Source organism: Tyto alba, unplaced genomic scaffold, assembly GCF_018691265.1.
Source record: "Tyto alba isolate M040663 unplaced genomic scaffold, T.alba_DEE_v4.0 Super-Scaffold_6, whole genome shotgun sequence".
Lineage (NCBI taxonomy): Eukaryota > Metazoa > Chordata > Aves > Strigiformes > Tytonidae > Tyto > Tyto alba.
This window is the reverse complement of record NW_024881327.1, coordinates 51,505,479-51,521,339: the sequence shown is the minus strand read 5'-3', so window position 1 is coordinate 51,521,339 and position 15,861 is coordinate 51,505,479. Positions and strand designations below refer to the sequence as shown.

The 15,861-nt window shown below is 35.2% G+C and overlaps 1 protein-coding gene across 4 annotated transcripts in view; it reads left to right on the top strand.

Moving 5' to 3' along the window:
* CTNNA2 (catenin alpha 2) overlaps positions 1–15,861 on the top strand; it is a 464,407-nt gene that overhangs the window by 334,016 nt on the left and 114,530 nt on the right. For all 4 annotated transcript variants that reach the window (XM_032993891.2, XM_032993892.2, XM_032993894.2 and 1 more), the window contains one exon: positions 860–940. In XM_032993891.2, coding sequence (XP_032849782.1) covers positions 860–940 — 81 coding nt within the window. The remainder of the gene's footprint in view (positions 1–859; positions 941–15,861) is intronic.

Genomic DNA, 15,861 nt, shown 5'->3' with positions numbered 1-15,861 from the left:
GTTCCCAGAAACATATGCTATTAGGCTCAGCTGGAAATAGAAAACAGCTCTTAATCATATGCAAGGAACAATTCTAAATAGGAGTATTTGAAAACAACATCAGGAAGGAAAGAGTACTGCCAGAAAGAATGGAAGATCATTTTGATTCTTGATGAAAAGCTATCAAACAGAGTTCAATGTGATAAGAGATGTGACAAATCTTTAGAGAAGCAGTTTTCTCTTAAGAGAAAGGTAATACAACTGACAGTCACTTAATGCTTTTTGTACCATTGAACATAAAAAAATATTTTTTTTCATTGGTTATGAGCCACAAAAAGCTTTTATCCCCCTATTTAATCTTCGTGAGGATTTTTGCTTTGAGACGTCCTGCAGGAAAGTGTTTTAAGTGGAAGTCTTCTTTATATTGCACCTAAAGTCTGCCAATGTGATTCCTGTTACAGGCATAGGGACCATTTTCCTTCTGTCCTCAAGCTGTGTTGCTGCTTATTATCATGTTTAACATTCCCAGTGCCTGGCAGGATGAAGATTAGAAACTCTTAATACTCGTTTTATAGCGAAAGGTTTTACCAGATTTTTGGAGCATGGGCTATAATATATGCACAAAAATTATTGGTGCAAAAGTTCTGAACTCTCCAGTGAGTCACCTTAATCTTCTTTTTATCATTTTAGAATTGTTTTTAAATAATCTGCTATGCCCCCCCCCCCAACATGTTAAGAACATTACATTGGAAATAAGAACTTGATGGAAGCAAACAAAATGAGATGCATAGATTTCTTTTGAAAAATCTGTACTAGTTTTTTAAAAAGTGTATATTTTCTTGAGTATTTTTCTTTAACTCTAAATTTTAATTTTTAACAGACTGGAAGGAAGGAGAAGGGGGACCCACTCAACATTGCGATTGACAAGATGACCAAGAAAACAAGAGACCTTCGAAGACAGGTAAATGATGCTTTTTATAATGCTTCTCAATTTTCCAAGGAAGTCATTGCTTTTCAAATTCAGACTGGTTTTGCCACCTGTGTCCTTATTCAGATAAGACACTGCATTACACTTGACATTAAGTAAAGGACTAGTACTTACTGAGCCAAAAAAAAAGGGAAACTGAAACATATTCCAAGTGTAACCTCCAATGGTCTTAATATGTGGGAGGGTAGGCAGATTGGCCAGACCTTCACTGCCTTTGTAACCCAGCAACTCCACTAACAAAAACATGCGCATATGTTCTTATTTGTATTTATTTGGATGCTCTCATTGAAATAACAGGAATGATGAACAGAATATGAAAAAGTTTGTAAGAGAAGAATATTTTTGAAGAAAAATTCAAAGGTACCATATTAAATAAAGTTACTATGAAAATGTAGAGAAAGCTAATAAATAACTGTAAATCATACTTTAAACCATAAAGGCTGACATTCTTATATTGCCTTTATCATTATGTTTGACAATAAGACTGAAAGATTTGTTCAAAAAGCTTGCAATGGAAAAGAATAGAAGGGAGATTGGAAAATAGGAAGGAGAAAGCCTCTATAGGCCTCTCTTTACACTTTTAAAGTTCAGGCAGGAGGGATTACCTCTTTTTACTTTTTTTTTTTTTTTTTTTTTCTCTTTTTGAGATGATACCAATTCTTCATTTTCTGTAAAAACAATTAAAAAAAGATACTACACGCCCTATCAAAGGTTGCCTCCATGAAAATGATCCAAAATCCACATATCTGCAAGACCAAGTAAGAACTTAAATGTATCTTCAGATAACAATTTGCAGCATGATAGTTTCAGAAAGAGTGGCCCCTAGAGGTATTTTGAAATCAGTGCTCTGCACTGTTAAATCTAGCTCATTTCATCTCTTTAACTCTCAGCAAACGTGTTTGAGGATCATATTCCCAGACCTTATTTCTCCAAATAATAAAAATATTGCAATGAACTTACAGACAATATGAATCATTGGCTCTCCTGTATAAAGCCTAGCATCACATCTGTTGCTCAGCTAATGGCAGAAGAAAGATCTCTGCTATTATGACCTCCAAATTTGTGGGATTCTAGGTTCTGCAGTGGAGCTTGTACCATGTGTTGCCTCCCACCTCTGTTCTTATTGCTTAAAGGAAGTAGCAGACTAACACATGAGTTGCTGTTCTGTGTGAGGCTCTCAGCAGTTGCCTGAATTACTCATCTCTAAAGCCAAATTTACTCCAAAACGTGATATAAAAATGGCACCTTTCTTAATAAACTGTCTGCTTCTCGTGTATATTCAGCCCCATGGGTGTTGAATTCAATCTCAGAAAGGTTAGAACTCTTTATGTGGGTAAAGTGAAGCACATACATAATATTTTCCTGCTTGGAGATGAAGCTTTTAATATAGTTTGGGATATTTATGAAAGTTAATCATGTAAGTATAATGTTTATTAAATTGTGGCAGTTGCTAGTAAACTAATCAAGACTAGATCATAATTGTGCTGGGTTTTACACAAGCATGAGGAAGATGGAGTCTCTGCTTTCAACAATGTGTATTCTGACTATAAATCACTATCCTTTTGAATCATAGTCAATGTTCTGCTTCATCACATGCATAATCAACAGTATACATATGCGTGTCTACCCAGACCTACCTGTACACTCCCGATAGATTTCAGAATATGAGGATGTCATTGAGGGCTTAGTTTAATGGCTAGGGAGAGAGGCTTGAAGCTTAAGAAGAAATGAACCACAGTTGAGGTTGCAGTGTTACACTATTTCAGTCTTTCTATTTTGAGATAAATCATGGAAGAGACAACCAACTTTGAATACCGTAATGCCCATTGTTTTTAATGAATCCCTCTTAAAGCTTGCTTGTCAGATTTATGAAGCTTAATGTTACCACCATAAAACTAGACAATCTACAAAATATGTTTTGGTAATGAAGAAGGTATATATATATTTCATTTGATAGTCAGGTTCCCTTGAAAGGCTTCAGTAGTCAACCATCTAATACTGATTTTTCATTCTCTCTCCAGGTTACTTAGCTCTTTATTTCTGAGATGTTATTTGATTATCTACAGAACATGCAGACATGTGAAATGATTGTGGATGGGATACACAGTGCTAAAATTCTATCTCACAATTTACAGTCACATCAATATTTCCTATTCTGATGGAATTACATCTTTTATACTCATCATTTAAACTCTCCTGGGCATTGGAAAACTATTATGGAGATCTAATTATATGTCTTAATATAAACTGCCAGTAAGAACATCAGCCTAAGTCAGACTGAACAAGTTTTTGGAAGCAGAAAAATCTCACCAGCCCATAGCTCACTGCTGCCATTTCTTACTTGATTTTGAACAATTTGGAAAAGGCATAGGGTTCTGTGCCTGATAACAAGTTGTGCCAATTGGCAGGATTTGGGGTCTTTTTTCCCCCCGGTATGCAAGTCTGTCATATTAAAAAAAAAAAAAAAAAAAAAAAAAAAAAAAAAAACACCAAAACCTAAAAGCTAAACAAAAGCATCTTGCACTGTGTAGTACAGCAAGATAACCAGGCAGCAGGGTGCTTGTTGATGCCAGCTCTTTTGTTTGTTTTACCTCCATAGAGGGAAAAAAAAAAAAAAAATACTAACCATATAGTCAAACTATGACTAGTCATATGACTAATCATAAAGCAGCACGCGCATGTAGTATTTCAAGCATCGCAACTCTGCGGTGACATTGAAACAAAGATGAGCAGGAAGGACACACCAAAGAGTTTGGCTAACACACAAACTGGATGCCTAGAGAGGACCAACATGGCCCATAGATCATCTGCAGATGTATGAGCAGGGCACCAGCTGTTCTGCTGTCACCACCACTGGTGTCCCACCTGTTAGTGCCGCTGCCTCCTCCCGGCTGCCGTCGCCTCTTTTCGTTGTGTCCTGTTCCACTTGATCAGATGAGCTTGTTCTATCTGTATTAGCCAGTCAGTTTCCCTGCAAGGTATAATAACCAAAACCATTAGTTTTCTCTTAAAAAGCAGATAGCTGTACTGCTATTAATTTTAACAGAGCAGCCCGTGTGCAGTATTCTCTACAGTAGATTGAAATCAAGTAATTCTTCATTTTTTGTCCATTCAAGACAGACTAATACTTCATAAGCCTCCAAGTGGAAGGAATTATAAAGAAATAGGAAGACTTTTTACCAGTGTTTCTCAGTTTATATTGGAAATGTTGCTGTTAAGGACAATTCATCTACCTCCCGCAGACTTAGGTTTATGTCATTACTAAAGCTAGTTAGAAATAATATATGAGATAAATACTTAACATAAAATTTTCACTTTCTTTTAAACTGAAAAAGATCAGAAACTATTCAGAAATTTAACTTTGAAAATAATTTTAAAAAGCCTGACAGTACTGAAAAGTCACATTTGGATTTTTTCAGTAGTTTAAATTTTCACTTTGAAAGTTAGTAGCTTATTTTAGCTTAGCGCTGCAAATATAAATATATACATATAAATAAACATTGAAAATTAAAACTACATTTTCCAAGTTGTCAAGAAAGTTTTCCATTGTTTTAAGGTGTTTTGATCATTCTGAAATTTTCAAGTTTCATTCCAAATTAGAATAAAGCAAAAATTAAAAATTACTGTATTTTTTCTTAAAGTTGGATTTCTGATTCTCTTTGCAGTTTCAGGCAACAAAACTTCATCAAAAATTATAGAATTGGAACTGTGAAGTAGAAAGTCCAGAAATAACTGCATTACCAGTTGTATTTCAATAAATACTTTGAATGTTTAGACATATTGATGTCCAGGGCTTTTGTTTTAATGGAATGGATGGCTAATAGAAATTAATGTTATTGTTAGATATCTAAGTCTATGTGTGCAGTATCAAAAGGTATTTTTTGCCATCTGATTATTGTTTAGTGGCCTTAGACTATATGTTGTTGGGTGCAATCCAGTTCAACCCATTGGGCAGATACCACCAAAAGCAAAATAATATCAACAACCTATTAGTATCTACATACAGTTAGTAGCTAGGATGGTGATTTTGAATATGGAAAACTGTCATCATTTCTGGACTCTAAATATCTGTGCTTGTTCTCATGGCTAGATGAATTCATCACACCTCTCTCTGAGGCAAAAGATTCTAATTTATCATTACTTTTTATCAAAAATGTTCTCTTCTCAGATTGTCTTTTCTAGACAACAACCTACAAACCTCTGAGAAATACATATTGTGTAGGACTGAAAAACAAAATTGTGAACAGCTGAATTAATGAAGTCTTGATTTCCATAGCATCATACAGTCTATATAGGGCTTCCTACAGCAATAATCTCAGGTCCTCCCTTATGGTCTCCGATTTTCATATATCTTCTCATTTTCTCACATCCACCTTTCTCCTCTCTGCTGCTACCTCATCTGCTGTAGCTCACTTGTTACTCCAGGCTGGTTGGTGCAATGCAGGAAGATGTGAGGCTGGTTTTGTCACCTTCTCTGCCAAGTGGCCAGCTGGTACCCACATTGTGACCAGCCAGCTCGTACCTATGTTGGTACGCTGGCCAGCCAGGTACTGACTTCACATAACAAATTTCCCTCCATAGGACTCTAATTCAGGTGACCAATCTCCTACCCAGAAAATTTTTCATCAAACTCCAGCTATTTAGCATCTTCAAGACCTTTTCTATCTATCAAGTAGTTTTAAAATTGGCCAACAGATTAAACTGTATCTGAAAAAATGGACAGTGACTGAAATGAATCTCATTTTCTCAGAAAACCAGTCTAGAAACAGAAGTCTTTATGATCAAGACTACAGTCCTGCTCTGTTTTATTTTGTTATCTGCAACTGCTAATAATATTGGTATTGTATAAATATAACATGTTATTATCCATAAATAAACCCTTCAATATGATTTATACAATGACCTGTAGCTTGTTTTCCCATATGATTATCCAAGAATGGGTTTCATGTGTGGCTGTGTCTTTGTTATTGGTTATTTAATCTCAGCTACTTTGTAGGCTAAGAGCTGTAAGATAGGCACTTCCATGATTTCTGCATTGGTTTGGATGAGTCGTCTACCTCTTGCTTATGAATATTGATGGTGGATAGGATATTGATTCCTTCTTCTCAGTGTCTGCTTTTTCCCAATAACCACTACTAGCTCCCTAGGAATGGGGACATACTTTTTGGTACTCAGGATTAGGTGTAGCCATTTAGGTACAAATATTAATAATGACTGTGCTATGATGTCTTTCTGCCAGCGGCACACTCAGACTTGTTCAGTTGCATACGTTGCAGCAGCCAAATTAAATAATATATATATATCCAAGTCATATTTGCTCTTTCTACACCTCCAATCAATTCTTTATGTATCATGTAGTTAGTACATCCTTTCACATGACCTTTATGTATTTTTGATTGGGCATTTACATTATCCTTGTGCTAAGCTGTGCTCTCACAAATACCTTTATATGACACTTGGTGGACAACAGGCATGGTATTCATTAGTCTGTTATCAATCAAATTCTCTAGCATACCTCCCTCCAGTTACACAGCCACAACTATTATACTGTTATCTTTTAGTCCTTGATAGCACTGTTTCAGTAGCTATATTAGGCTACAAGTCAAACTTTCAAAAGCTTAAGGGTTTATGAGACAAACACCTCCTGTAATTTATTCATGCAAATTTGAGAAAACAGAGATCTTGGGGAGAACTTCATGATCACACTCAGTTTTTACCTACTTCATAGATCTCTGAAAGTACTTGCAATTTGGTGTACTTTCTTTAATATGGTTACAACAGTTTGAATTAGATAACAGGCTTCATAATGTTCTTAGGCTTGTCATATCTTTTTTTTTCTAGCTCTTGAGAAGCAGCGTATCTCCATTTGCTCTTTATGTCAGTCACTTCCACTTAGATTAAGTTGTATCGCTACTGTTTATGAATGCTATTTGTGTTAAAAAAAAAAAAAAAACAAACAAACTGTTTAGCACTTTGAAACCTGCCAAAAATTTATGTAGACTCTAGAGAGACTCTCAGAATAAAAAAAAAAAAAAAAAACAAACAAACAAACAAAAAACGAATATTAGCTCATGCAATTAAGCTAAAGGGGCACCTAAAACTGAAAAAATCTGTTCTGCTGAAACAGATTTTATCGCAGCTAACCCATACAATGCAAATTATATTATGGAAAGACAGTTATACAGTGTTTTCAGTCTGTGGACTTAAATCTCTCCGTCTTCGAGTATATGCATAGCTTGTTTGTTTACTGTAAGTAGACACTTTAAAGAAAACACAGGACTTCCTCCAACAGAGGACATTTTAGCATCATCATTTTCCAGCCAAGCTACTGTCTCATATACAGACCAAATGACTTGTCAAATGCTGTAGGAAGATCCAGCAGCACCTAGAAATTAAATCTTGCTGCCCTGAATCATGATTTAACTGACTTATTTTTATTGTTTCTCCTTTCTCCCTTCTACTATGCTCTATGAAGACAAGCAATTGTTACTGTCCGGTTTTACAAGAATAATCTGAAACGCAGAAAAGTAAACTTGCTTCTGAAGGTGAAGCTGCCTCAACTTAAGTATTCTGTGCTGTAACAGCTTTAAGAGGTACACAACATCTGTAAATTAAGATATAGCCCAAGGGAAGTATAAGTGCTCAGAAAGCAAAACAAAACTAAGATCTTCAGAAGAAAAGAGTGAACCCAATTCTAATTAAACATAATAGATATTAGATAATTAACTTCTTTCAGCTGCTTTAAGAAGCTGAACAGCATATCCAAAAAAAAAAAAAAAAAAAACAATTCATGTTGAGGTGGTAAGGAGAAGAACAAAGAGAGAACCCTGAGAACCTACACCAGCTGATGTCAAGTATGGAAATTGGGTGATAATATAAGGAAGCTGGTTTTCCATCTACCCTCTATTCAGTCACTAGAGAGTTCACCTTCAGAGGGTGGTTTGGGGTTTCAAAGGCATGTTTTGTAAAAGCTCATCTTCCTTCATATTCAGGGAGTCATGAACAAAACGCTTCCTAATTTAGGCACCCAAGAGATAAGACCCTAAAGGTAGGTTTGTGTGAATGGTCCTTTTACTTTCAAGGTATAGACCCAGTCAACACTGCAGCAATATGTGTATTTCTAGTAGGTCTGGGAAAGCAAGTTCTGCCCCTCGTTACCATAAAAGTAGGTTCTGACATGCCCTTTGTTGCAGACAAGAGGACACAGGTTAAGGCTATAAATCCTGAAGGTGGCTTTTTTAATTCAAGATCTGTATAATTTGAGGGGGGATAAAAACATAGAGAGAGAGGGTCACAGACCTTACCTAGCTCATATAATGCTGTGAGAATTTGTAAAAGAGTTGATACAGTTTTGAAGATGCAAAACTTCATATGAGTGTTAAGTGGTAGCAGAATATCCAGGAAGGTTGTAACTTCAGAACTTAGTCTTGTGTGAATGTTTATTAAAGATTTGTTTTGCAAAGACAAAGTTGAAACAAGGTCGTACTTAAATAGATGATCCACAAGAGTCTTGCTAAGGTTGTGTTATATTACCAAAGATGAGGCACCGGTGGTTCCCGAGGGAAAGCAGGGTGTGATTAGTGTAATTGACCCATTCTGTTGCATGAAAATGCTTCTTGATGAAATGTTAGAATTTTTTAAAGGGAGCCAGCCATAAGTCAATCTAAATGTCTTTGAACCAAAGGCCACCTGTGGCATCATCACTTGCTCATTAGAAACCCATCACCTTTTCCTTGTTGCTTAATAGGTTATGTTTTGACCTTCAGTGACTGTAGTGCTCTTGATTATGGAAATCTGAAAGCTGGCTTTTTGAAAGCAGTCTATCAAATGCTAATACAGATTTATTTCAGTGCCTTCACTAAAAGTTTATTTATTGTATTCGTTGAATAGAGTTGCACCACATTGTAGGTACATCAGTACTTCTTTACTGGGTTTGTCTAGCAGCTTGCACAGAGGTATTAGACAGGAGTCTTGTGTAATACTGGCTTACAAAGCAGAGATAGTAATGCTTCACTTGGTAAAGTCCTCTACTCTTTCATCTTCCACTGACTTTATAGTCAATCCTTAAAGCAACAGAAGTAGGCAAATTCTGAATTTTACCAGCTTAGACTAAAAGAACTGTAAGGCCCTGGCATGCTGTTCAATACTGCATTCACTTTGTGTCTGTTCCCATTTGGTAGACTAACTGGTTTATTTACTTGAGGAAAGCAGTTTTAGAAAAAAGTCTAAAAATCTTATCTAAAAAATTAGAGGCAATGAACTGTTATTTAAATTGCACTTAATCGAGACTTTGCTTTGAACTTATTTGAATGCACATGTCTTTGTCTCCCTCAAAATGCATTTCTTCTAGTTGTTTATCACTGTGACATTGAGGCTTTTATGGTGCTCTGAAGTGCTTCAGAGGAAATGGAGAGTGTTTTAATACTGCTGATTTACTCTTTCAGGTCTGCAGTAATTTCCTTACTGCCTAATTATAAGACTTGGTTTAATTTACTCTACACATAATGTTTACTGATGCACATATGGTGCCATATTTCAGGAAACTATACCCATATCAGGTAGTTTTGTTTAAGGCTACAGTGTATAACGTTTTCATCAAATGAAGGAAACTTTGATCCGCACCATAATACTCATGATGGATTATTTTTGTCTAGCAAAATCCAGAGTGTAGTAGCTATAGCTGCTTTTGCTTTTTGAAATAGGGACTTGATTTTTCTTTTTTTTTTTGAAAAAAAAAAAAAAAAAAGGAATGAATTTGTGAACATGGAGGTTTGGCCTCTCAAAGTGGCTTGTGAGGAATTATGAGGCAAAATTCAGTGACAATTATGTTGCTTTAGAGTAGATTGTTTCAGATGGTTTGTCTGTTATTCCTCAAATAATGAGTCTTCATAAAAGCTCACATATTTCAACAAATCTTTGTATTCACTCCAGGAACTTTAGAAGATACGTAACTCTGTAATCACTGCAGAGAAACATGTTATGCAGTTTTTTAAAACTTTTTAGTGAGAGACATTGTAAATGTGGGAGAAATTAAACAGAAATTTATAATGTTGATACTCAAAAAACCTCCAAACCTACCAACCAAAAAAATCCACCAACCAAAAACCAATTCCAATAAATATCTATTGATAGGTTTACATAAAGAAGCTTCTACTGTTCTGTAGTGTCAGCTAGAGAATCACCTGTAGTCACATCAGCTAAAGAAACTTATAGAATGATGGAATCATATAGACAGCTTCAAATTTTGATGTTCAATATCAGTAATGCAGTAGCATGAGGTAGGGAGCACTATAAATATAGAGGAAAACATAGTCCTTTTGCAAAGACCTCTATAATTCTGTCCTCCTAATGGATTTATGAGCAATGGCAAAGTACATAGAATTTAATTTCCAAATAAGATTTTGGCATTACATTTGTTTCTTAATTGACATTAATTCTGTTCAGTAACATTATTTCTAAAGTATCATAAAACGTCTTTAATGTTGCTTGTTATTAAACAACTCAAAACATAAAAAAGTTTTGGTTTCAGTTTTTGCTTTGTAGAAATTACTGCAAAGGAGAAGACAACAAAACAGAATAAAAACTAATCCAAGAAAAAAAAAAAGGCAAAACAAAACAAAGCAAAGAAAAAAACAAAACAAAACAAAAACAAAACAAAAAAACAAACAAAAACCACACACACACAAAAAAACAACAACAACAACAAAAATCAAACAAACAAAAAAACAAAAACAAACAAAAAAAAAAACAAAAACAAACACCCAGTCTGTGATCTTACTGCAGTAAGGACATTCTTGAAAGATATGGATGATAATTGAGAGTATCAGATATCTATCATCTCTGTACAGGGAGCAGGATCAGTTTGTGACTTTGAGTGACTCTTGGAAAGTATGATGAAAAATCCATTTTTGCAGGACACAATGAATTTTTAATCTTGTTTCAGCCATGGTCTAGAACTGCAATAGATAGGTCTACCGAAGAAAGCTGTCATCAGCTTTCATTGAGGCTAAATCTCTAGGTCTTAGAGAAGATGATGATAATATTTAGTATGCCAGCCTGTTCCTGCAGCTGGGGTAGGTGGGAATGTAAGTGTGACACATGTAGCAGTTAATCTGTTAACCCTTTAAATCTGATTGTATCTAACTTCTTTAACTGACGTTACTATGCATGCTTGCTGTAGTGAAGATAACTTCATGAAGGGGTTTCACAGACACCTTCCTTCCCACTTGTGACCAAACAGCTATTCAACCTCCCCAAACCAGTTTTGTCCCCGATTTTTTTTTTTTTTTTTTTTTTTTTTTTTTTTTTTTTTACTTACTGGGTTTATGAAGAAACATAAAGCTTCAAAGCAACTCTACTTGATATAAATATAATTTCAACAGAACCTCAGACAATACATGAAGCTACACCATGTGTTGTGGTCCTTGGTTTAATCCATGGATGTATAATCCATAATTTTTATTCTTCATCATTACTCTCCTTTTTGTCACACCTCTTTCACATCAGACCCTGTAAGCTTGCAGTATTGGTGAAATTTTTCACAGATTACCATCCTCCTCAGTTTTCACAAGGATATTTCTCAAAGTCCTATCCCTTTTCTTGTCTTCTGAGGTAACCTTCTACTGTTTTTCCTTCTTTGTTCCTACATGTATTGTCCTGTTTTGCAACTTCATCCTTCCTTATTCTCCTTGTCACAGCTCTACCCTCCCAAGTCATACAGAATGTGAAAGTTAATCAATGTCTTTCACTTCGGGATTATTTTGACTTCATTAATGCTTTCCCTACACAGCCCCTACCTGTATTTCTGTCCTCCTGTTTTTCTCATGTTTATTGATGGTAAGTTCTGTACTGTCCTCTACCTTTTAATGCTCTATATCATTCTTTACTATTAGAAACAATGAATAATTTGGTACTATACCTGCACTTCAGTCAGCATTTGGATCTTATTGTTCTTGCCAGACATGAAACAAGCCAGAGTTCTTGCCCTGATAATACTCATATGTTTGGTGGGTATGTGGATGTCTGTCCCCAGGCTTATAAATTTTTCTCTGCTTTTATGTAGCTGCACTAATGTTGTGTGCAAGCCTGAGTCTTGCTTTTGCTGAAGAATGCTTTTTTGAAAATGTGATATAAAATTTCTAAGTCACAAAAATTGATAAATCACACATGCCATGCCCCCTCACTCTCCTCTCCTTCCCCCCCCACCCAAAAAAAGAAAAACAACCAAACAACCCCAAAATGAAAACCACATTAAATCAATAGGGATTAAGTACCTAAGTACTTGGTAAGTAGGTTCTTCCGTGCTTCTGGCCATATATCATTTTGAGGAGACCTTTGTACTGACCTACAACTAGGAGAGATGTTTTTGTGTGTGTCTTATGCTCTCTCAAATTTCTGGTCAAAAATTATCACTTCAAGTTTCTTTCCATTAGTAAATTCATCCCCAGTCTTTTCCTGACTAGGGAAGTTTCTCTTTAGAGAGAACAAATCTTACATAGAGAAAAATATATGAAGGAGTATGATCAGTCTTTGTAACATTTATTCCCGAATTTTTGTCTCGGGCTCACATCTTAAATATTTTTATGTAGTATATTCCAGAAATCTGTAGTTTGGTTGTCCAAATGTGATACATGCTTTAAATGTTAATCTTTTTACTGTTTAATCTATTAAGACATAATTGATGGCATTAGCATCCACATTCCCCAGTCTACCAGTTTTTGTCACATCTTCATGAATTATAGTGTGAAGAATGGACTGAGACTTTTTCTTTAGCACTATAGTGCAGTAGCTTCTAATGGTCACTGTCTTATTCTCCAGAACTCAATTTCATAACATATTGGAGGAGACACACTTTAACTGCAGTAGAGAAAGCTTTATTTTCATCTTCTTCAATTAAATTAATACCTGTTTGGGAGTGCTCTGCAGCTGCAAACCAGAGTTGGGTTAAGCTTGTTATGCATGTTAAATAGAAAATGGTGAATAAGGTGTTCCTTGGTAAACTTTTGTTACAGATAGCTTTATACTGCCAGTCTTTATAGAGTTTAACAATCTGTTAGAGTCATTAATCTCCTGCTGTGAATTTACCTTCCAGTGTCAGGATTAGACATTTAATTCTTTACTAGACTGTAAGTAGCACCGAGACATTTTGGTTCTAAAATTGTTATATAGCCATGGAAAACATCATTTCAGTGGGCAGTTTAACCTCTTTGAGCTCAATTATAGCTGTGAACCGACAATGATAAAACAGCTCTAAACAGTGCTTAGAACAGTAGAACATGATGCTATCAAAAACAGCAACTGACTCTGTGCACCATAAACTGACTAAATTGACTGAACTGGAAAGACATAAAACTGCCTTGTGGTACACCATTCATACTTCTAAAAATATTTGCAGGTCTGGATGTTTTTCTTTCATATCTTTGTGCTGGTCCGGCAAAATTATTACTCTTTTAGCTAGATGTTAATTGAGTTTTCTTCATGACAAAATGAATTAAGCAAGACCTTTATTTAATGTGCTTTCTCCTCTAGCAAATGGTGTTTCATGTAGTGGAAACAACCCACACTTCCAAGTCACCTCAGTGGGGGAAAAAAAGAATTAAAGCATTGTCTTATGAGTAATAGTTTCTGTCATAATATTTACATCAGAATGTAGGATAAATTAAGGCATTGCAAAGACATTTGTTAATGTACGTACAACTGCAAGATCGCATGCTGTTTTTAGAATAAAACTTGACGTGGTTTTGCCACGTGTTTTATGACCATTTAAATTCAAGTCACAGACTTCTCCCATTCCTTTCTGGACTGATGTTGGTTATATGGAACAGTAAAATCTCTGGGTGCATAAGCCATTACTTTGAACTTTGTTGCAGTATGCAGAGGAACATGCAAGATTAGTTTTCCAGTAGTTATTTACTTTGATTAATAGCTCTAATTGGATCAAATAGACTGGTAATGCTGAGCTAATACTTTTAAATGTCTTGTCTTGTGCAATTAATATTACCTTGTTATGTATCCATTACAGCTATTGGATGAATGTCTTATGTTCAGACTCCTGTCACATTTAACAAATGATTTTGTCAAGTTATTCTTTATAATATCTGTGATGAGGGATAGCAAAATTTGTGGTCTCCTGCGTATATGAAAACCGTTAACTTTACCTTTCAACTTCAGTGCAAGGGCATCCTAAAACACAGATAACCAATTTCTAAAGAAACTATAATGTGTGTTTACGTTAGGGTTTAGAAATATGCTATTGACATCTATGTTTACCACAGCATAGGAAAATAGAATTTAAGTTTACATTTATCAAACCTGTGACATAATTCAGGTATTTTTTTTAGCTGCTGCAGTTCTGAACTGCAGAAGGCAACATGCAGTTAACATTAGAAACAAGATAACCATTTTATTTATTAACTTTTATTCAGATATAATCCTACTGTATATTTACAATAGTATACCCCAAATTGCTGGTTAGCTGATGCTTTTGCTGTCCTTTTTATGGATTTCTAGTATGAGATTGCAGACTGAAGGTATTTAATACTAATGAAAATAAGCTGAGTACTTAAACATCTTTTCTTACAGTTCCATGGGGTGTATTGTTATAATCAGATCTATAATACCACATTAACCTTGATTAAAAATTGAATTGCTAGTTCATTGAACACAACACTTTGAAAATGATACCTCCTTATGGAACGATATAAACAGAAAAATGTCAGTGTTCATTTAACATTTAAAGTAGTTTTTCAGTGCAGTGGATGGTAGGTTTTATTAATAATGGCATTAAACTTGACCAAGTGGATGTTTTTTTTAAAAACATTTTCACTGAGAATGAGATGGAAACCACATGAGATTTTTAAAACCTCTGTGTGTTCCTGTGGAAACACCACCATTTGGCATATTTTCATCCAGTGGACTTCAAAAAGTCTAACTGTAGGTGCTGAAGTGAGGCACCTAACTTGGGAGCAGAGCTTCTCAGCAAGTGTTGGGAGATGGAAATCTGCAGAGGGTGGTTAAGCCAACATGAGACAAGCCCTCTCTGGCAGTATCTCTCCCTTAACACTCACTGTCGATGAAACCCTTTAGTAGGGAAGGATTGATACACACAGTGACTGGAGATCTATCACCATATAATGCAGAATGCTATGCCGGTGCACTGTTCTTTGACACTTAACATCTTAGCGTAATTTTTTTTTTTTTTTTCTTTTTTTGCAATGCTTTGATATATTTGGAGGAATATTACTGTTTATCTTTCTATTGAGATGGTACCTACGACAACTATTCATAGATCAGGTTCTCATTGTATAAGATGCTGTGGAAAGAGACCCAAAGGATGGTCTGAAAGAGCTTTCGAATACAAGTATAAAATAAAGAGTCAGCAAGTAGATATCATCAGACTGATGAGAGAAAATAAGTAAGAGTACAAGGTGACAACATGATAGGTAGTAGCAACCACACAGCAGCTTCCTAACTGTTGGCAGGTCTCTGATATATTCTTCCTTTTTCTGTCCTTTTTTTTTTCTTCTTTTTTTCTTCTCGTTTCTATGTATTACTGTGTTAGCTATTCCAAGTGTCTTTAATAATTTCTAGAAGTGGAAAAATACTTTCCAGGTAGTATCTGAATAGAATTAATTTTTAAAGGGAATTAAGAATTGCTGTTCTTAATATATTGGCTGTTTTATTTGTAATAGAAATAAAAGGAATACCTCAAGCAAACACACATTTTCTATTTTGCTTTGGTTGTTTTTACTGCACCACTGAGGGATTGAATGGAAAAATTCAAAGTTAGCTTTCTCTTTATTCAAATAGAGCTGACAATTGCTGCTGTCAAACAGCAAATGCATCTTGGATCATGTATTTACAGTGCCTAACAATATACCAGTTTTCAGTATGAT